Source organism: Taudactylus pleione, unplaced genomic scaffold (genome assembly GCF_031769625.1).
Source record: "Taudactylus pleione unplaced genomic scaffold, aTauple2 ptg000370l, whole genome shotgun sequence".
Classification (NCBI taxonomy): Eukaryota; Metazoa; Chordata; class Amphibia; order Anura; family Myobatrachidae; genus Taudactylus; species Taudactylus pleione.
In genome coordinates, this window is record NW_028284771.1 from 5,493,313 (window position 1) to 5,517,112 (window position 23,800).

General features: G+C 40.8%; 1 protein-coding gene across 1 annotated transcript in view; it reads left to right on the forward strand.

Annotated features, from left to right (window-relative positions):
• Positions 1-376: 376 nt before the first annotated feature.
• Positions 377-23,800, forward strand: part of ELL2 (elongation factor for RNA polymerase II 2) — a 49,527-nt gene continuing 26,103 nt past the window's right edge. The window contains exon 1 of the mRNA XM_088444672.1: positions 377-654. Coding sequence (XP_088300798.1) covers positions 517-654 — 138 coding nt within the window. The 5' untranslated portion in view covers positions 377-516. The remainder of the gene's footprint in view (positions 655-23,800) is intronic.

Below are 23,800 nucleotides of genomic sequence, written 5' to 3' on the forward strand. Positions count from 1 at the left end.
AAAAATGTATTCTAATATCAGTTTAAATAAATACTGTGTCTAAATGAAATGGTGGAGAATTTCGCTCTATAAGTTACTGTTAATAAATAAATAAATGCACCTCTCTCATATAAGGGGGAAGCTGTGGCCAGTACAATAGCTATTTAAACAGCGGCAGCAGCAGCAGGTCCCTGTACACTGACAGACAGCAGACACACTGGAGCCCGCCGCTCAGCGGGGAGGAGGAGACGTCACCGCTATGACACAGTGTACCCAGTTCAGGGCTCTGCGCACGTCACTGCTGGTCACGCCCACTCATTAACGCCGTGACGTCGCGCATGGAACGAAATAGAGAGAGTTAAAGAGCCCTGGTCACTGGCTATAAAGAGCTAGCCTGTACGTGCGGGGCGGGGCCACGTGGCTGGCCAATCACTGTCGCCTGTTCCGTTTCGTGCACACAGCAGCAAGTTAGGCTGCGACATACAAAACCCGCTGCTCCCGTAGAATCGGGAGGGGAAGAGGGAGTGAGCGAGGAAGATGGCGGCGGCGGTTCTTAGTGAGGAGGGGAGGTACGGGCTGTCCTGCGGGAGGGGGACACAGGACCAGGTCACCGTGCTTCACGTCAAACTCACTGAGACCGCCTTCAGAGCCCTGGAGAGCCACCAGAACACTAAGGTAAGGGGCAGAGCCGGCAGCTGAGAAGTGGGGCTCATAGAAAGTGCCCCGGGGGCTGCTATTTAAAGGGTGAGTGGGGGGGTGGGGGTCGCTATGTGCTGAGGGTGACCCAGGGGGTTGCTGGTGGCCGGGCACAACCACCTGGGCAGGTGCTGCGAGACAGACAGCCTTGTTATGTGAACCAGCTGGTCCCTTGTCTCCCAGGTGCACTGTGCAGTAATAGGGGGGTCCTAGGCTGCTTCCTGGTTATTGGCCTGTGCTGTGCCCCTGGGTGCACCCTGATTCCATTATCTGTGTGTCCTGAAAGGAGAAGCCTCTATGGGGAGACCCTGACTTCATCCTGTATTTCCCCGGAGCTGACACTGGATGGAACTTCCCGACTGCCCCCAGGTCCCTATGTATCAGTGTCATCACTTTTCCTTACGGCTGGGCTAGTTTGCTCTGCACCCCCTCATTATGTACATGTGTCCCTTTTATAGCTTTTATCTTTTGTTTGTGGATTTGGCACTTTTTGGTGTACCCTGTTATCGTGTCAGTGTCTCCAGCACAGTGTGCAGTGTCTGTGCCTTGTACCTGTATAGGAAAGCTGAGTAAGCCTTTCTATAGACCCTAGCAGTGGCTCATAGTGCTGTGTTGTCAGTCGTACATAGACCATCCCCCCCTCCTGTCTAGGTTTGTGGGGGACAGCTGGTTAAGCGGTTTTTAATGATCTTCCCACCTCCCATTCACTGGCCACATATCTGCAGTGAGTTTCTCTCTTCCCCAGTGTTCTGGACGTCACCTTGTTGTTAAGCAATTGGTAGTGTATCTGCTTAAAACTATGCAAGTTTAAGGCACTATTGTAATTGTTTTACAAAATGCTTTCTGGCCTTCATGGAGTTTTAATGATTAGTGTCTGGTGTTACCTTGTTAAGTCAAATTTAGCAGCAAGAATGTTCTCTTTAGATTTATATTTATGACCATATTTGATTTTCTTTAAGCAATCTTAAATTGCTTTATTTGCTACTATTTCAGAGTGCTAGCTTTTAAATGGCTGTATAGCTACAAACATACTACTTTACTTCCTCTGTGGTGCCAGCTGGTCTCTGCTTCATTCAGTAAACTGAGCCAAAGTCTCAGTTCTGGAAATAGGGGAATTTTGCTGAGCTGTCACTTCAGGTCTCTAGCCTTGGGCCTGTAAAACATTTTTTCTTACCCTGTGCAGATCTGTATGATATAGTTTTGAGTTACTGTTCTATGCTATCCGTTCAGATGAGACAGCTGTTTTGTGGCTCTCCCTGTTTTTCTTGAGTTTGGTTCAAAACACACAAATGCTGACTATCTCTACACATCTTTGTTGATCAAATAGGATTGTGTAGTTTACAGCTTATTGGTAGGATTATGTAAGTAGTTGCACATTTTTAACTCACCCACCATATTGATGTTGTCGGTGAAACGTCCATTCAATTGCTGGCTGTACTTGCTGTAGCTGATTAGCACTCTGAGAAACATGCTATAAACCTTACCTGGAAATCTCTGGTATATTTTGACTTTCTTTGTTGATCAAATAGTTTACAATTGTATTAGTCACTTGTAGTTCTGCATTCCTCCTCTTATGCATGAATGTGTGCTTTTTATAATGCATAAAACACCCTTTTATATGGCTTTCAAATTATTTCAGTTAATATTTTGCTGTTGCTTTAATGCATTTTTTTTTTTTTTTTTAATTCATTTTCTTTTTCCTGATCATGTGGCTTGCATATAAAAGCTAAGTACGTGCTCAGGCTCTCGCTTGACAGGATTAATCATTGCTGCTTTCCTTGATTAGGGAGGCTTTATTGGACAGAAAGGAGACCTAATACCCCAAAAATCCCACACAGGAAACTGCTTACTATGCAATTCTTGTTTTTCTATGAACTGTGGGCTGAAATGCCTGAAGGTTTTTAGCCTTCAGTTAGTATGCAATACACACAATGGTGAACAAGACATTGGGCCATATTCAATTTGGAGCGAAAGGCCGTTTTCTGCCTAATTTTTGTTGCCGATGACGTCATTTTCGCCGATTTCACTTATCCCCGTATTCAATTTTAGCGTCTTTTGCCGGTGCGAAAACACAATGTAATAGGCAATGAAGTTTCGCCTATGATTCCCAGCGGAAAAAGTGCAGATTTGGGGTGCAGAAACTATTCTGCACACTTTGTATAGCCCCCTTGATGCTAACTGCATCATAAAATGCTGAAAAAATACACAGGACACCCCAAAAAAGCACTTTGAAAAAGTGAGCAAAAAAGTTCATAGTGGGGGTACAAATTCAAAAACCAGAAAAATAGCCTTTGGGGGGGTCTTCAAGTATGAGGGAGGTGTTTTGTTCATTGCAGTTGTTTGAAGGTGCGTCTTTTTTTTTTTTTTTGTGCATTTTACTTTAGCGATTTATTTTCATGTACCCCAAATTTGATGGGACTACTTATTTTTCCCAAAAAACTGTGTAAAATACTATTCTTCACCACTTGCTCAAAGACGCTAAATAGCACCTATTGAGACCTTTTAAAGACCCCCAAATAGCTTCAGCAGGGCTATTTGGGGGTACCCATAGTGAACCCCCATGTCAGAGCATCTGTAGGGGGGGGTGTCGGGATGATTTTCCCAAAAAGGTCAGGACTTGTCGCTGATTTTGGTTTCGCCGGTCCTTTTTTCGCCAATTCGGAATTTGATGCGGGGACGTGCGCGTTAAGTTTTCGACAGCAAAACCTCAGATGACTGCGAACAGTCCAGCAATGTACTTTTCACTCCAAATTGAATACGGCCTATTGTCTGATCCCGATATTGTTTACTTTTTGCTTTACATGTCCTTAGTGTAACTAAACTCCTGCCTTCTTTATATTTTTACTCCATACATACTTATAGCCGACTGTGGTAGCTTACTAAAGAAGCTCTGTAAGAGGGGGGGGGTTCATGATGTGTTGACGTGTGCTTTGCTTTACTAGACTATAAAACTAGAAGGGAAATCTTCATATGTAAAGGAACAGCTCCTATACTCTAGTCTACACAGTACATACCGTCAAACTTTCTGCCTGGCCTAGTGACCTCTTGTGCTGCTCACTTTTGTACTTCTTGGCTCTTGCATGCAGTCAGCTGGGACTTGGAGAATTCGAAGTGAATCACTTCACATAAACAGCGTTTATTCAGGCAGTCGCAAAGTTCCTACAGTCTGTATTGCCAGAGTGCATCTAAAAAGATGTTAACAGCTCACATTTTCCCACTTAATGCAGGCAGCTCAAATTACTCTTAAATAGCCAAATTGTCCTTTGCTTCACCGGAAAGACAAATTAAGAAAATACGGAGTCTGCCCAAGGTACACAGTCTTGTGAGAACAGCTCTGCATGTAAGATTTCATACATTTGTATTGTGGTATTAGATGCATTTTCCCTGAGAAACAGATTTCATAAGAAGGTGCAGGGTAAATGTTTAGAATCTGTAGCAGACAACCCTCTAAAACCCATATGAAATGGGCATCTGCCTGATACCAGCTGATGGCCATTTCTAACACCATGCACGAAAACGTGTCTGAAAGTGGAATTGTATCCAGTATCCACCCTTCATTATTATTATTTTATTGCCAGTTATTTATATAGCCAACACATATTCCGCAGCGCTTTACAGAGAATATCTTACCATTCACATCAGTCCCTGCCCCAGTGGAGCTGACACTCTATATTCCCTATCACATGCGCACACACATACACACTAGAGTTAATTTGCGTTGGGAGCCAATTAACCTACCTGTATATTTTTTTGGAGTGTGGGAGGAAACCGGAGTACCTGGAGGAAACCCACGCAAGCACAGGGAGAATATACAAACTCCGCACAGGTAGGGCCATGGTGGGAACCAAACCCATGACCTCAGTGCTGTGAGGCAGTAATGCTAACCATTACACAGTCTGTGCTGCCCTGCAGTTTTCTAAATACTACCTTCTCTAGTCGGTGACCTACAATGACCTCTTGCATGCAAGTAAAACTGCATGTCAATCACATAAAATCTGGTTTTACTGGCATTTAATGCAAATACCATAGTCTTGCAGCTTTCTTTCAAGTGTTGACCGGGTCACCTAATTTGCTGCATTAACCGTTACATTTGCTGTAGTTTTGTTATATTGGGATGTATAAGTAGGACATAATATAAATATTGAAAGTCTCAAAATGGGACATTAACAGGAAATCGCAAGCTGAGTCTGAGGTGTAAACACAAATGTTGCAAATCTCTTACGTGACCATTGCCATAAGGGATTTGAGGTGCCGCTTTTATGGCTGTCTGAAAAATATATAAAAAAAATTAGATATATCTATCTCTAAAGGAGCTCTCTATTGCTCACCAGTCACTGTATTTAAGAGTGTCTCTGGACTTGAATATTGCTGGCACCACTGTAGATCACCTATGGCACTGCTTGGCTCTCTGTAACAGGAGATATGTAAACACAGGGGTTCTAATCAAAAGGATAGAGCTGTTTTCTTGGATCAGCTCTGTTATGGAGACACCTGACAAGCAACAAAAGAGATCAGTAAAGCCCCTGGCTGTTTGAGTGCTGGGACACTTATAAATACAGAAAATGTTCTAGATCCTGACCAAAGTACTTACTGTTGGATGGCGGGTGAGGTAAATGTCATTTATATTTACACAGTATCTTACACATTAATTTATTGTTTTAATCAAAGACCAACATTTTCTGTCTGCATTGTGAGATCAGTCATATTAGGTGCAATGGGGGCCAGTTGCCACTACAAAGGCTTGCAATTTGCCCCACTTTTATCCTGATCTTGCAAATTTTTGTTGACAATAGTCGGTGAGTTTGGAGGTACTGTAAGTGCGGTATATAACCACACTTACTTGTGCCTTAAGCTGAATCGCAGCTAATAGGATTTACCCCAGAATTTTGTGGCTATCTAGGTTGTCAGCATTTGAACCTTTTTGTTTCAGGTGGAGCATTAGCGAATAGAAAATGATACCAGACAGTTGGAGGGGGGCACCTGTGGTTTCCACCTCATTATGAACTTGTGTATGTTGTATAGGAGTTAAGTTCTTTTGCCCTGAAGATGTAATCTATACATCATTTATCATTGATGTTTTAAATTGAGCAAAGTATTTACTTTCTCCATCCACATTTGATACTTAATTCATGGTCCCATAAGTGATTTAGTAATGACTTCAGAATAGTACTACTCTAATCTATCCTTCGCCTTTCTGAATCACTAGCTTTATCAAAACTTTTTGGATTGTGTCACTGCAGCCCAGAATCCTTTCCTAAATTATATTCTACATCTTGCCACATTAGTTATTTTTATTTTTCTCTCCTTGAATAAGAACCCTGATCCTTTTGAAACTGTCAGCAAATAACAAATTAAATCTGCAGCTAAAGATGCTATTGACAGCTGCAGTGTCTTGTGCAGGTATTTCTATAAAATTTGCATGTCAGAATTGTGGTGTGCATTGGCCATAAAGATGGAGGCGGTCTTCTACATTACTCCTTGGTCATGGGAAACTCTTTTGGGCTGATTTATCAACCTTCACAAAATGTTTAACTGGTCCTCTTCTTGCAGCAAGTTATTTTAGTTAGCTCTTTATCAAAATTCTATTGCCAGGCAGTAGCTCTGTTAAGAGCCTGTCCAGATTAAGAGTAAAAATGATGGCGTTTGCTTACTCTATCGCTCTTTAGTGCCAGTTTCAGACCTGGCTTGCCTACTGTGCTGCCAGCATATGCGCAAGTATAGGTTGCTGAAGAGGTGTCAGTAAAATCATGAAAATTTAGGCTACACTGGCTAATGTCATCTAAAGATGCGCTGACTATCGCTAAGCTCTTCGGAACTTGGTAAATTGGACACTGTTCCCATAGAAAACTATGGCAAGTGCTTTACTGATGAAAAACAGATTACCTGCAGCAGTACACTCATAATAAATATCCCCCGAAACTTAACCCCTTCGCTGCTGAGGACTTTCTCACTCTTATGCCAAGGCCACTTTCCGACGTTAGTGCTCATCACATTTCAACTGCAATATCAGATTCTTAGGTGGTACCCACACAAATTTTACCTGGTTTTTCTCATAGCACTTTGGGCTCGATTCAGTTAAGCACAATGCTTAATAGCCCTGGGGGGGAGCTCCCGGAGCTATTCAATTCAGCGCGCTGTATGGTTGACCAAAGGATTTCTTTGTTCACCCTCAGGAGGGTGCGGGAAGAAATACTTTAAAGTGCCGTCCATATGGCTATTTGCTGGCTTAGCGCGGCACTAACAGCCTCGCAGCCGGAGAATGCCGATTCTTGCAACTAAACACCCAGGTTGTTACGAGAACCAGCATTCTCCGACTAAAACTGTCGGACTAAGCGGTTTGAGGAGTTGAATAGCTCCGGGAGCTCCCTCCTGGGGCTATTCAGCATCGCGCTGATTTGAATCGAGCTCTTTGTATTTTCAGAAAATACCATTAGTCTTTCTGCTCATTCTGACACGTCAAGAAACATTAACCAAAAATGAGTGTCGTGTCTTTTTTGTTTTGTTTTTTCTTTTATCGACAATTTGGGTACTTTTTTTGCAAATAATCCACCTTTCTAAAATAGTAAAAAGCAGATCTCTATGGGGGGGGGGGGGGGGGTTCAATTCTATACCAGATTGGCAAGCTCCTAGGATGGCTGGCCGGAGTTATTAAATTGCCCGCATCGCGCCCAGCACTTAAGTCAGGAGCTGTGACTAATGCTTGTGGATGAGTCACAGTAAATTTGACTCAAGTGCCAGGCGCAATTCTCATCCCATGCAATGCTTCCCCCAAGCCCTATTTAGCATGTGTTTTTACCACAGTAGGGTGGAATTACAGTGCAGGCTATTAGATGGCTTTAGGGCACTCATCCTGGGAGCTTTACAAACTTGCACAGAATTGTATTTCTATCCCCACCCCCACTGTGTAGATTTAATTTTAAGAAAAAAAAATCTGCACTTTAAATCAAGACGGCGTAAAAAACTAAAAATGGATTTTAATTTCAACGCTGTAGGAAGAATATGGTGACCCAACAAAGCCTACCATTTTATAAATTGGACAGCCTTCTGCATTAAATGGGGGACAACTTTTTATTTGCCACATGATCGGGTTGATAAGGTCTTTTTAGATATGTTCCACTGCACCCCCGTCCCTCATTGTGTGCTAATTCAGTTTTTGTGTAGTGATAACATCATTTGAAAGAGCAGACTCCCCTCTTTCAAGGCAGTGTTCCTATGTGTGTGGGATATATCGTTCGGTCCAATTTATCTGCCAATGGATAGGCCCTGAGCGATAGATGCGCGCTCCTGCGGCCGATAAATTTTATACTTGGTCTCTCCAACATGTTGGTCAGTTATTGCATATAGCTGTACGATATTACAAATATCTAGCAATTTATATGTGGTAAACGCCGTACGATATTAACAGCAGCCATAAAGCACTGGATAGAAAAAAAATCCACTCCCTGAATGATGTCATGCGATATTGTTCATCGTTCATCGTTCGTCTTTTGCAAAAATCTGTCATGTACATGACCCATCTTTCAGCACAGCCACTGGAATTTTCAATAGATATCTTTTCTTTCCTCGTTCAGAAAAACATCTGCTAATGGATAGGCCCCTTTAGGGTACATGTGCCCTTCCCCCATCTCTTAGCACTGGGTGATATTGGCAAGAGTTCACCAGACAATAGCTGCTAAGGGGGCACCATAATTTAAAATGGGGGATTCCCCTCTCAAGTGTGTGCTTCCTTTCCACCCTCACATTTACAAGTATAATTATGGATGTAATGAGGCACGTAGTGCCCTCCAACCTATTGACAAGTGTTTTCTGTCACGCAGGGTAATATTGTCTGGTGATTGCTACACAATAATTGCTAGTGGGCTACAACTTCAATGAGCGAATTCCCTTTTTTATCAGTATGGGCGCCCACGAAGTTGATGGATCATTTTGTGTCATGAGGGTTAGAAAGCACACATATGGAAAACATGATTTCCATATTGCAGCTTAACATTTTTCAAATGATCACCAGACAAGAAGTACTAAAAGGAACCCATCATTAATAGGTGCCAGGATGTGTGAGATAGAGGTCCCTTGCCATTCTCTGGCAATATACCACAGCGAAGGTTAAAAAATGCAGGAGTCTTCTGAAAATTGTGTATTTTGTAGTATTGCTCTCAAAACTATTCTTAAAGAAGCCCCATTGTGTTGTCTGGAGGCACTACTCATACATAAACACTCACTGGCACGTCCTGGATACACGTGCTAGCTAATGCAAATACGTAATCAGCCAATTATGTGGCAACAACTCAATGCATAAAAGCATGCAGATATGGTCAAGAGGTTCAGTGGGTCCAGAATCTGAAAGCAGTGTATTATGACTAGGGGGAGATGTACTGTAACTAAAGCTGAGTACACACTGACGGATACATTGCCGATCAATTGATCGGCCAATGTATCTGCTGCCCGTTGGGCAGCATACACGATATGTCGGCGTTTTCCAACATATCACATTGGCTGTGCTGCACAGCCGATGAATAGATATGTCTGCAGTCATATCTGTCCATCGGCAGGTGACCGCACGATTAGGGGGGCGGGACCCACAGCAAGACACAGATGATGGCCATTCAGTGTGTATGAATGACAATCATCTGCAGATATGTCAGGTGTATACCCACTTTAAGCTCTGGAAAGTGATAAATTGGAGAGTGATAAACTACCAGCCACTCTGCTCCATGTTACAAGCTGTGTTTGAAAATGAGTTAGGAGCTTATTGATTGGTTATCACTTTCCAGTGCTTAACACATCTGACTCTTAGGGGTATATTTACTCAAGTGAGATTTTTTTTTTTTTTTTTTTTTTTAGAAGTGGAGATGCCCATAGCAACCAATCAGATTCTAGCTAGTATCTTCTAGAAGGCGCTAGTTAAATATTAAGTAGAACCTGATTGTTTGCTATGGGCAACACCTCCATTTCTAAAAACTCACTTCAGTAAATATACCCCTTAGTGCCCGACAGGGGTATATTTACTAAACTGCTGATCTTCTGGTTTTTTTCATAATGACTGTCCAGTGGTTACAGTGCGGGGGGCAAAAATCCAGTGTGCATCCAGTCTACAGCAAAAACACCTTGTTAATGAGTTCTGAGGAGAATGGCCAGACTGGCTCAAGCTGACAGACAACAGCAACTCCAATAACCATGAGTTACAGCAACAGTATGCATGAGAGCATTTCTGAATGAATAGCACGTCTAACCATGAAGTGAATGGGCTACAGGTTCAGCTCCTGATGGCTAAAAACAGGTTACAGTGGGCATGGGCTCACCCAATTGATAGTTGAAAGATGGCATAATATCTGGTCTGATATGTATCAATTTTGTAGATGGGTAGGGTCAGAATTTGGTGTAAACATGTCTCTTCGAGCTGGTATTAGTAACTGGAGTTCAGTGTGCTCTAATTGCCTGAAGTCACCAGATCCAATAAAGCACCTTTGGAATAGGAGATTTGCAACATGAATCTGCAGCAACTTGGTAGTATCAGTATTAAAGACTGTTTCTGTTACATCCATGCCACAAAGAAATCAGTTTTGCCGACAAAGGGAAATCCCACCCAGTACTAGGAAAGGCGACGACTTAGGTGGTCATGGTTTGTATGTATTTTATGCATGTCCACCATATTCCTCCACTTTTCTAAGGCAAGTTGCTATGTTTGAAGGGAGAACTTCCCTAACGTGCTTTGCAGATGTGCTGTACAGCAATGCATGTAACGCCTAATGCTCACATGTTAATTTGACTTGGCTCCCAAATATATATATTTGGTCAGTTTGGTTTAAGTGGTGTTACCAAGTATCACTTCTGTACGTTTGCAGATTGTATAGATCCACACACTTTACAGAGTATTTTTGTTTTTTTTAACTATTTGCTACAAACATTCTAAAAGACAACAACTTGCAACTAAAGGCTAGTACAAACCTGACAGTGTGTGTACCCAGTGATGTGACAACTGACCGCCATTATATCGGGTGGTCGGTACACACTGCATGATACGGTAATTGACCGCCTGATATGTCAGGCACCGGTTCCATCAACTATACAGGCGTTGGATTCTGGGTAGTTCTATCTGCCCTACATGCAGGCCGTAGGAATGACCACAATGGATGACCCGCAGTTGCTCGCATGGTCACTTATAGTGGGTACACACTGGCTGATATGTTGTCCCGATCTGTGTGATTGGTTGACCTATAGTCTAGTGCAGTGGTTCTCAAGCTCTGTCCTTGGGACCCACACAGGTCACCCAGCAGGTACACAGGTGGTCATTACTCACTGACACATTTAAAAGATCCACAGGTGGAGCTAATAATTTCACTTGTGAATCTGTGAGGAAATGTGGAAAACATGCACTGTTTAGGGTCCTGGGGACCAAGTTTGAGAACCTGTGGTCTAGTGTTTACCCAGCTTTATACTTGTTATGTGTAAACACTCAGAATCTGAACACTAAAGGAGCATACACACGGTCAGATTTGTCAGATGAACGACTGAACGATTGAACGATTTGAACGATTTTACCAAAGATTTGAACGATTTGAACGATTTTTGACTGCATTAAAATGAATGGAATCGTCCAAGTCTGACTGCAAACCCATCAGATGTCAGATATCGTTATCTGACAAACGGGAACGCGCATCGTTGATCGTCCATCGTTCAGGCATGTCAGATATGAACGATTTTCCTTCAGATATGAACGATAACGATTTAAAAATCGTTCAGTCGTTCATATCTGAAGGAAAAATCTGATCGTGTGTATGCACCATTATTTACTACTACAAATTGTTCCATACAATTTTAAATGTTTGCACTACAAATGTATAATCTGAGCCTGTGCTGTCCAAGTAGTTTGCTGGAGAGGGTCACATTTCTAACCCATGTTTTATCGAGAGGAACTGGGCTGTAACCCTTATTAATCTGAGTATTGGTGTGTACTGTAACCCTCAACACTTAGCAGTGTTTCAACAAACTGCAACTATATTTCCACATGAGGCTAGTGTTATGATCACAAATGCCAATGCCTGGTGTCCATTGGATACAGGAAGTAAGATGTGTTCTTGTACTAATTCTGTGTTGAACCTACAAACTGCTTGTCTGAAACAATCATTTTTCTATGTAAACTAGCCCTTATAACATGAGACTTGCTAATTAAAAGGTTTCCTTTACTAATTTAAGCAGCTTAAAGCCTCTGCTTCCTTTGCTGCCTGGAGCTGCATGCATTTTATTTGTATCTGAATTCAGGCTCAAACCAGAACTCCTATAAACTTGCATTGATTATATATAATATATATATATATATATATATATATATATATCTCTATCTATATCTATCGCTGCAATGTAGACTTCAGCTGTGTGAAATCTAGGTAGTCACCTGTTGCTCTTATAGCTGTAGCTTTTCTGTCTATACATATGACACACAGTATATATATGTATTATACATTTCCTTATCAATGCTAGGCAGACTTTACCCACCGGGGAAAGGTCACAGTGAACATATCGCCCTAACATTCTCCAGCACACACATACAATACTAATTTGCCAGCCAACTACATATTTGCCAGCATAATATGCTTAATGGGTCTTGTGCTTGTTCTTCGGATAATCAAAGTATTGCGGAGTTTGTGTGTTAGGTATTTAATTACTTTTTTTTTTTTTTTTTTGACATCTGCAAGTTTCTGTGTCTGATAGGCCTCTTGAATAGAAATATGATCATGTTTGCCTTCGAGAGTATAGATTGTTTTAACTGGTGCCACTTTTAGATGTTTGGCTTTTTTTTTTTTTCAATTGGCAACCTCACTGCTTTTGTACAGTATTATATTTACAGTTATTGTAGTTTTAATGTTGATTTTGCTAAGGATGCATCAGATGTTTGTCCCGCTCATTTTGGATGCTTCCTCCCTGATCAGAGAATGAGTTTCTATTATGGATGAGAGGATTACAATTTGAGTAGTTTGCAACTTTTTTGGAGCTAAAACTTTATTAAATTACTTGTGGGATTTTTCTTGACTGTTCCCTATAGTTCCTAATATTTACTGCTTACATACCCACTATAATTGTTCACTATTGCAGACAATTATTAGAGAAACTGTCAAATTAGTCTCAAAAAAAGCAAAGGAAATTGGGGGCAGTAACAGAAATTCAATTGAAAGCTGCTTTATCCACAAATTGCCAGTTAAGAGTGGTGGGACAGGCTCCAGCTGTCGTGTTTTGTTTTTTTTTGTTTTGTTTTTTCTCAAGTACACATGATCTTCCAAGGTGACTGTGGAATCCAGGCACTATAGCATGGGATTTGCAGATTCAAGGGGATTTATCTGTTTCAAACAGAATATATATATTTTATTTATTTTTCTTCTCTATGAAACTGCTTATTGAATTGTGTGGGCAGCGTTGTGGCATAGCATTACTGTGCCTCAGCCCTGAGGTTAGAAGTGTAATTCCTGTCCAGGTCTGTGTGGAGTTTGTATGTTCTCCCAGGTTTGCATAGGCTTCATCCAGGTGCTCCGGTTTCCTCCCACACTTCAAAGACGACTAGTAGGTTAATTAATTTTTAACAAACCCAGTGTGTGACATAAGAAATATAGATTGTAAGCTCTAGTGGGGCAGGGACTGATGACGTAGCTAGGTACACACTAGACAACTTGCAAACGATGCAATGTCTTTAAACTATTCCACTGAACTCCCGGGCAAACCATCTAGTGCATACACATTGTGCAATCTAACAAACGACCAAACGCTAGATCTTGCATCGTTTTGTGGTTACATCATTAACTTTATAATGTAACCATATTGCCTGGTCGTTTGGTAGATTGTACCCTCGGCATGATCTGAGGGGAATTGTTAACGAGATTTCAATCTTCCTGCATGTACAAAAGATATGAAGATGTGACTAACGACGCCGCGGGAATGCGCATCGTGCTTACACACTTGATGATTTGACGTTCGGATGCTTCGGAATTGGCAAAATCGTTTAAATATTCTCTATGAAGCGCTGTGGCGTGTGTGTGCTATAAATAGCTGTTAATAAAACGTGTGACATTTCAGGAACCTTGGTTTAAGATTTATTCTTGTTCCATACACCCTTTTCCTTTAAACAGCTTTGCAGGCTAAATTTTCTTTAATTCACATATATATTGCTAAGAAACTTGGAAATTTTAAGTCACCCTTTCCCGGTGAGTCAACTTGTATTTCAGGTTTTGTTCATCCTTTTAATTGTAGTAAAGCAGTGATTCCCAATTAGTGTGGGGACATTTGTGTGTCACCTTATCAGGTTGGAAGTATTTGTTGGTTTTTTTTGTGTATAAAAATACAATGCTGATATTGATTTGAAAAAAGCTTAATTCAAATGATTTTTACCGTGGTTTTGCATACACCATCTTGTTTGCGACTTTACATTATTTTATGTTGAAATATTTAACACTTGCCGTCTTTGCCAAAAAACTAATTGCATGAAAGTTGCCAGATTAGTAATATGGATGAAAACAAATCTGGTATAAGCTTTGGGATTCCCGTAGTTGAGTTAATTGTTATACACTTGATATGCCAGTCTGTCTTGATTGAATGATTTGTCCATACCCTAAAAGATGCCCCCTTATTTACCTAGTTGTCTTAAGGCTAAGCTGTGTGATATATTTTATGGCACAATTCACATAGTGGCAGGTCTTCAAATACTTTTTTTTTTTTTTTTTTTTTTTTTTTTTTTTTTTTAACCTGATAACCCTCTGTTTAGTTTATGCACACAAGCTAAAGCTTATTTATCTTCTCTTTAGAGATCTTGCGTCACTAGCTCTCAGCAATGCTGCTTTTGTTCATGCTCTCCACCCCCACCTCGGCCTCCAGTGTTCAGGAAATCCAGATGGTTTTTGCTCCAGTGTGTGTTTTATAAATATTAAGCAATACTAAATGTCAGTGGCTTGATAGATTAGCCTGAGCAATCATATGCATGTACCTTGCTCAGCTGCTATGAATTGTTTTGCATAGCTATGTATGAGGGCTTAAGGCCCCCATACATCAGAGATTGATTGCAGCAATCGTACAATTCTGCAATCGATTGTGGCAATTCTGTAATCGATTGAAAAAGGGAAAGATTTTTATACACTATTGATTGCAGCAATCGTGCAATTTGCAATCTCTAATGTATGGGGGCCTTTAGTCTGAACGGAAACTAGCCCAAATGATCTCATGTACAAATATGAACAAGGCCGTTCCTAATGAAGTATTTGGTTCTTTATTACACTTCAAGTGCAGTCCTACCTGTTTGTTAATGGAATTTGTTAAAAAAAAAAAAAAGGTCCACCCCATCAAGTCAGTTATTTTAAGACATTATGCATTCAGTGTGATAAGCCACCTGTGCCTCAAACTACATTTCCCAGCATATCTTGCCCATGGAACCAGTTTTCATGTTTGCCAGGTTTTATGGATAACCATGCTTGAGCATGGATAGTTTAATGTTCAGCTTATTATTAGGACCTCAGTCATTTTGATTAAAGGTCCAGCATGCCTTGTCTGTGGAACCAGTTTGCATGCGTGCTTGCAGTATTTTATGCTTGCTGTTGAATAAAAGTAACATTTTCATCTATGTATTATGGGAGATTTGGCAACTTTACCTATCGAACTTTGAAATCATTAGGAAAGATTCCTTGCTGTTAACTGAGGGTGCTATTCTATACGGGATGTAGTCTGTATCCTGGCATGTGGGATGCCAACTGTCTAAATACCGGCACTGGAAACCCGACTGCCGAAATCCCGAAGGTAAGTAATCGGGGGTTAGGCACTAGGGGGAAATTTAGGGTGTGGGGAGGTTAGGTTTAGGCATCGGAGAGGGTTAGTTGTACTATATACCCACCTACCGCTGTCTGGATCTTCACTGTCAGGATGCCGCTGTCTGTATTGTGACCAGTGGCATCCCCACCACTGGCGTCTCATACCCAACCCATTCTATACAGTTAGCTGTTTACCAGCCGTTGAAGAGTAACTGGTTCATATGGTTTTGTGTTGTAGCAACATTGTATCTAACACCTACTCTAGTGCTTTACAGTGAATATTTAATAATTCATTTAACTGTAAAAATAAAATTGGAGGTGCCCTTATGGTGAAATATGTCTAACCTATGCACATACCAGAGAATCTACTTGGTAATACAAATGAAAACTACCAGGCTAATGTGTAAATCCCCCTCTGTGCCTCCAATACCGCTGACTTCTCGTGGCATGGACTCCAGGGGCGTTTCAAGAGGGGGTCAGTGTTCAGTCTCCGTCACGAGCCCCCTCTCAGTCCAGCGGCTGGCAGTGCACTGGAATGTGCCCAGAGTCTATAGGCCATGCGCACGCCACCGGGAAAATGGCCGCAGCTGCCATTTTCTCTGTACTGTGCATGTGCAAAACGATGGGAAAATGGCCGGACACTGGCGCAGACGTGGGACTCCAGAGAGGTAAGTATATTATGGGTGAAAGGTATGCAGTGTGAGCCTCCCTTGGACCCAGGGGCCTGTGTGCACCATACACCCTTCACCCATTATAAATACATCCCTGATGGACTCTACAAGACCTCAGAAGGTCCTGTGGTATCTGCTGCCAAGATATTAGCAGCAGATCCTTTAAGTTGTGAGGTGGGGCCTCCATTGCTTTGACTTGTTTATCCAGTTCATCCCACAGATTTGTGATTGGAATGAGCTCTGGGGAAGTTGAAGGCCAAGTCAACACCTTGAACTGTCATGTCCCCCAAAGTATTCCAGAACATTTTTTTTAGTGTGGCAGGGTCCATTATCCTGCTGAAAGAGGCCACTACCATTAGGGTATACCGTTGTGATTAAGGGGTACATTTGGTCTGCATCATGTTTAGGTAGCTGGTGCATGTCAAAGTAACATTCACATGAAAGCCAAGGTTTCCCAGCAGAGAATCACACTGCCTCCGTCGGCTTGCCTTCTTCCCATAGTACCAGGGTGCACTATCTCTTCCCCAAGTAAACGATGCACACAAACCCAGCTGTCCACATGATGTAATAGAAAACCTGATTCATCAGACCAGGCCATATTCTTCCATTGCACCATGGTCCAGTTCTGACTATCAAGTGCCTGTTGTAGAATCTTTTGGCAGTGGACATGAGTCAGCATGGACACTTACCCATCTGTGGTTTGCATTGCAATTTGCATAGCCATATGCAGCAAGCTACGATGCATTGTGTGTTCTGGCATCTTTTGATCTTAGGCAGCATTAACTTTTTTCAGCAGTCTGTGCTATCAGAGCTCTAATGTGGGACCAGATGGACTAGTCTTTGCTCCCTGTGCTTATCAGTGGGGGAAATTGAGTTGTTTAAATAGGGTGCCTAAACTAATGGGCACCCGATGGAGCAATTCAATTGTTGCTGAGTTGGGGCACACATAGCAGCGCTCGGACACATTTCTTCTGAGTTGGCTAGCAGAAATGTTCTATAAGTCAGCAGTTTGGGTGCCCAAAGCAGGACTTTAAAATATATAGCGAGGGCACTGGATACCATGAAGACATTCCAATATTATATTTCAGTAGGGCCTTTTAAAAAAATAAAAATAATAATAAATAAATAAATTAAAAAAAAAAAAAAAACTTCTCATGGAAAATACACTTTGGCCCAGGATGTAAGCTCATAGTTAATGAGGTTCAGGAATGGAGTACTTGCTTGCTTGTTCCTGCTGAAGGAAAAATACTCTTACATTATTTATTTATTTATTTTTTTTCTTTCAAAGTATCATCCTTCATATTCAATACATTTTTTTTTTTTCTTTCTTTCTTTTTTAGAAATTAAACAACGATTCAGAGACGTGCAGTAGGCTGTTTTGTGACATCACTTTTAGTGTTGCAGTTGTGGCATTTTTCACTCATCTGTTGAGAACTTTTTTCCGTGTAGTTGTTGTTTCAGGGTTGAGAATGCCCAGAAATCACAGGGAGCGAAGTCTGGGCTATATGGAGGGTGTTCCAGTGCTGTCCAATTAATTTCAACCAATGCTGCCAATGCAACAGCAGCAAAATGTGGTCTGGTATTGTCTTAGACCAAAAACCACTGTCTTCAGCAACTGTGATCTTTTCTTCCTCATGGCTTCATGCAAATGGGTTTTCAGGACGTTTACAAAGTCACCGTTAATTCTGTCCACAGTGTAACCCAGTGCTGTAGGATCATACAGTGTGCATTAAAGAACAGCAGAAGCTTGACTTTACACACCAAATGAGTCGCACAAATTTGCCTATACCCATAAAATTCTGTTTCCATACACTGAACTGTTTGGAATCTGGATCATAACAAATCCACGATTTGTCGCACATCACAATCGATGTCTGGAAATCTGGTATCCATCCGAACAGTGTTCGTGCACAATTCAACTCGTCACATCTGCTCTTCTGTGAGATTTCTGGGTATCCGCCAGGTACACAATGCATTTTCAGTTCCTTTGTCACCATATGCTGAACCTGTTCGAATGAGATGCCAAGTGAAGTTGAAAGTTTGCGTAAAGTTGACCTGTTATTTTGACATCTGTAACCGCAGTGGATGGTCTCCCAGAATGCGCTTCGCCAGTCACGCGCATATTACCCTCTTTGAATTGCTTCCATCACCGAAATACTGCGGCATGGCTAATTGTTTCTCCTCCGTATGCTTGCCGTAACATTTCATGACTTTAATTTCCGCTATTTCCAAGTTTAACATCCATTTTATTTTTTTAGCTTTCAGCCTGGTACTCACACAAACCTAGCTTGCACAACAGTGCCCTCTGGTTACATTAGTAATAGTTTTGAAGAAGACAAACAGCGGCACTTTGTGAATTTCAGCCAAAAAGGTAAATATTGTATTAAACTACAAAAGTAATTAGCTGATGTTTTTTCACTTTGACAAAGGGGTTTGCATGCCCCGAAACTTCGGCTATTACTCATGTAATTTGATCCAATATTTACCGCATTTAACATTTGGGGGGTTGGGGAATGCAACGCAAAATGCCGTTCTGTCACATCAAATGATTTTAAAATCTAGATGGAAGTTCTGGCTTCTTTAGAATTGTATTAAGTAAACAGCCATGTTTCCCCTTAATTCTATTATCAAAATTTTGATTAACATGAGCAGAAAGGGGCACATGTTGTGGTTCTTGGGGAGAGGGAGGGGGGGATTTTTACTTCTAGATTTCATTAACAATCCAGTGTTGTGCAACAAGCAGCTGAAACCTGTACTAAAAATGGGATAAATGAGACTGCTCTAAACGTTTTATCTACAACATTGTTCCCACCTATTGCCAGTTTCCTAGCACTTGTGTGAGAACCAGTCTTTATTGATCTTGTCATTAACCGTTGGGGCACATTTCCACTGGTTTGTGCAATAGTTACCCATTCTAAAGCAGAGTTACCTATGCAAATATGAAATAGTCTTGCCCAAAAATTGTCAAGATAGGCATACTATTGTTACCATCCTGTCTTCTCAAACAAGCTAACCCACTGAATATGCTGACTGAACTAGCTTCAGTGTCTGGTAAGCTTGTTAATGTGCAGTCTGCCAGTCCTTTAGAGAGTTTGATGTGTTCTTAAGCATTCGGTTCTTCATGGATGTAAAGGTTTTTAGCAGCTATTGACATTCAATTGTTCCAGAAAGCAGGAAGACAGGTCCTCCTAATTGTTCAATGATAAGTATTTATGGCCTACAACAGGAAATAACAGCTGTTTTTTGTTTTGTTTTGTTTTTTTTTACCTTCTTGCTCAAGCTCTTCTAAAGTCTAAATACTGCATTGGAAGAACTGTAAAATGTTGTTGGGATTAAATTTGCATACTCAGCTATTTTCCATTTTTTAAAGAGGATATTAAACAAGCTGCTGAAAAATTGATCTTCAGAAAAGTGTTTCCTTTTTATTTTCCCCTACACTAAGGGGTCTATGTACTAATCGTGGACCAGACGCGATTATTTATCCATATTCCTGGGGATAGTTTCATTTTTTTTTTTTTTTTTTTTATTATATGAAAATATCCCTGCTTTGTACAAAGGGGAACTCAGGGACAGCTGTTGCAAAAACCTATGTCCCTGTGAGTTAAATCCCCAGCAAATTGTAATAGTCTTTCAAAGAAGTGCACAGTCGTCGCATGTGCACAGTGTAAGCTTACGGGGCTGCGAGAGAGAGAGATCGACAGATCACTGTCCTGCACCTGGAGCCTATATAGGTTTACAGTAGTTCACACAATCTGAAGATGGCGTAAACTACCAGGGCTGAACTCCAAAAAGCTTCACTTTTTGGAGTTTAGTGCATATGGGTCAGATCGTAGTCCCAATTAATGATGGGTACTGCTATCTGAAGTGCTAATCTCCTGCATTATGCTATTAATACAGAACTACAATACATAAAATTATGAAGAAACTAGTTTCTGCATTATTTTATGTAAAAACTGCTTCATACATAAATCTATAAGTCTCTCATTTCCATTTCTGCTTGTTGCTGTGTTTGTGCACATACAAAAAAGCGTACATACATCTTTAAAAATACACAATTTAACATGATACAAAGTATCTTAAAAGCTGAGCTTACTGAGCTGTATGATGTAAATGGGCTGAATCAGCCAGTGAATGAACACTACCAGTGAATTGATTTTATTTCAGACAACTATAAAGTGTCTAATTTTATGCTTTGAAGCCGCCTTGTGTTAAGGGGCCTATCCATTTGCCGACTATCTGCACGATGCGACCAAAACCAGGAGGTTTTGGTCGGAACGTGCAGAAAGTCTGCTAGTGGATAGCCGGCAAGGACCAGCAATGCGCGTGCACGCTGGGTCCTTGCCGACCCTGACTATCTATCGAACATGCCGTCAACCTGACGACTATCGTCAGGTTCAGCATTTTAATAGATGGGGAGGTCGGGCTCCTGCACTGAAGACATTCAGTGAACGTCTTTCAGTGCAGTGCCAGCACCTCAGCGACACGAAAGTCTGGACGTTCAGACTATTGTCAAATGGATAGGCCCCTTCAGATGGATTCTGATTGGATCCTGAAGTCCTATGACTAGGTTGCAAATAGATTTCTGTTTTGAATGAGTCTGAGCTGCTTTGCTCTCAAACTACGAAGGTAATTTACTGCCTAACTTGTACCAAGCACTTTATAAAATAACAATATACAGTGTTTAAAAACACCTTTACCCATATGCATTGAGGTATAAAGGGTTAGAATTTGATACTCTTGAGGTAAAAAAAACTTTATAACCTTGGATAAGGTAAAAGGGTGGTGTTCATTTACTGGATACCATGATCAGTAAATGAACAAACTGTTAATTTATTGTTTGTTTGTTTTTTTTACAGATTATTCCTTAAAATTTAGGTTAACTTATACCAAATGGTAAAATCATAACGAAATAACTTGAAGGTATTTGGTTTTTTGCGTGCCTGTCATAGCCATTCAATTGTTCCTGCCGACGGGCGTGAATGCATGATTTCTACTCTCACCCTCCTGAGGTCACAAGCAGAATTCTGCAAAGTCCATCATTTGGACGCGCTAAGCAGGACTTTAGACTGATTTAGGCACTTTAAGTGGCTAAACCCTGTCTATTTAGGCGCAACCTGCACAAAAAACAAACAATTGATTATCGCACCGTCAGCTCACAGGCTATTGGGTGTGTAAAAACAATTGAATTTCCCCCTGAGAATTCAGAAGAGAACTCTAATGAAGAGACTATAGATGGAGGCCAACACATGGTCAAAACTATATATTTTCATGACTGTTGTAGAGTATGGGGGAGTTTCATCCAAGAATAGTGAAAGATCAAATCCATAATGAAGTTGAAGTAAGCACCATGAACATGTCTGGACTGATTGGAAATGGCCTGAGAAAGAGGACCAGATATGGTATGACAGTAACATGGTGAAGGAAAATAATTGTTCTTTGTATAATTGGTTCAAGAGGATATGGAGTATTCAGTGTTCCAGAAATACTTAAATATAGGCAAAAAGATGCTTAATGGCATTTAATTATCAAATTACTGGTAACGTCTGCACCTCCTGTTTTTTGGGTTGTAAAATTCTAACTATTACTACAATCTATAAACCACAATTTGTTCAAAAAGCAGGTACAGTAGTGATGGTGGTACATATCTCTATGCAATTTGTTGTATCTGCTACATACTTCATCACCTTAAACAAGAATTTCCTTAACACTTCTGTTCATTCGCTGGACAATTCACCTGAATTGCAGGGTTTATATATTTGACAAAGAAATAAGCCCTTGCTCTTTCACCCCATCTGCATCAGATGACTGTGTTGTGGGGGGGTTGTATTTGGTGGTGCTACCAGTAGTTTGATATCTTGGCTGCTTTGCTCTGTTTGCTCTATGCTCTGTGCTTCGTGTGCATTGGTTGATTTTATATTAAGGGGTGTACATAAGTGGTATCACAAGACTGGAGAAATAAACATTTGCACTCCAAATGCTGGGTACACACTAGCTGACATATTGGCCGTTCAACTGAACGGCCGAAATATTGATAGTCAGCCAGTGTACACAAATGATATGTCAATGACATCGTTCAGACATATTGCATCGGCTGTGCAGCACAGCCGATGCCTGATATATCCGAGCAGCTATATCTGCACATGTCTGCTGGCCAGCGGGGAGGGGGTCACAATGCGACCCCTGGGCAGTGGGATCGCAGATGATGATGGTTCCATGTGTATGAACCATCTACAGATCAGTGGACCTGCAGTTATATCCGACAGATGTGTACCCGGCTTAACTCTCAACATCTGTTCTTATTAGGAAACTATCCCCGCCACCCCCCCCCCCCCTTGTTGTCCTATCAAAGTTGAGCTAAATAGATTTGCTGATACTGTGTATCTTTAATACTGAAGAGGCAGAGCTATGGTGGGAAATACTTGAAGACTTTTGATCACTTGTGAACTTTGAGGATGTTGTGGTTCCCTGCATTGGACATGTCTATAGAGGCAAAGGTTGCCTTGGGGGTTAACTGACTGCTGTTTGATGCATTTGATGGCAGATTGGTTATGCGTACCAGGTGGCCACATTGACCAGTAAAGGGCCTATGTATCAAAGCTGGTAGAGAGAAAATTGTGAGAGAAAGTACTAACCATTCGGCTTCCATTTTGCAGACTGTATTAAAAATGTATAGGAACTGATTGGTTAGTACTTTATCTCTCAATTTTATCACTCTCCCAGCTTTGATACATAGGCCCCTTAGTTTGGGTATATGCATTAGTTTAATTTTTCAGTGTAGGTAACTCCCAGCAGGCTCATTTTATCATGTTTTTCACAAACTACTAGTTAGGTGCTCAGATATAACACATGTCATGCCATTGATGGGTGCAATTGAGAGAAATTGTTGTATGTGTGCTCCAAAAAGATGTACAAACTTGCTGGCTGACATGTAGACTAGAAACTGTCTCACAGCTACTAAAATGTGTATTTCCAACAATACAATTCTGATAGTCTTCCGTTCAGAGGTGGTAGCAATTGTATGTGAACTTGTGTAGTAAGATTAATTGAATACTGAGGTAATGGGGTTTTTGTCACTAGTCTATACTACATCCCTAAAGGTGCATACACACAACGATTTTTTGAACGATTATCGTTAACGATCTTGTTTATTCAGTCGTTGAAAAAATTGTTCACTTTCTGAGTTAAAACGATGAACGATTATCGTTCATGCGCGTTCACATTTGTAGTTCAGTCAGACTGACCAACTCAATGATTTTCAGTAAAGGAATATGAAAAATTGTTTGTAGTTTAAAAAAAAAACGTTCATTACATTTAGTAAATGAACGATTTTAGTAAACTATTTTCATGTAATTTTTTTCCCTTTAAAAAATGAACGAAAATAATTTACTAAAATCGTTCATTTACTAAATCTGTATGCAGCTTTAATACTGTGAATGTGTTTTGCCTGTCTGTATTTTATAGAAGAAATTGGGTTTCTCCAGTGCAACATGAAACCTACATATTTACCAAGCTCATATTAACCACCGAATAACTGTTCGGTGAGATGTGGTTAGCAATTATTAGTGAGAATATTTAATCGCCAATTTAGAGCTTTTCTATATCACAATGTCACACTGATCTCATGTTCAAACTACCTTTTATTGAAGATTGATATACAGTGTTACCCAATTTAGA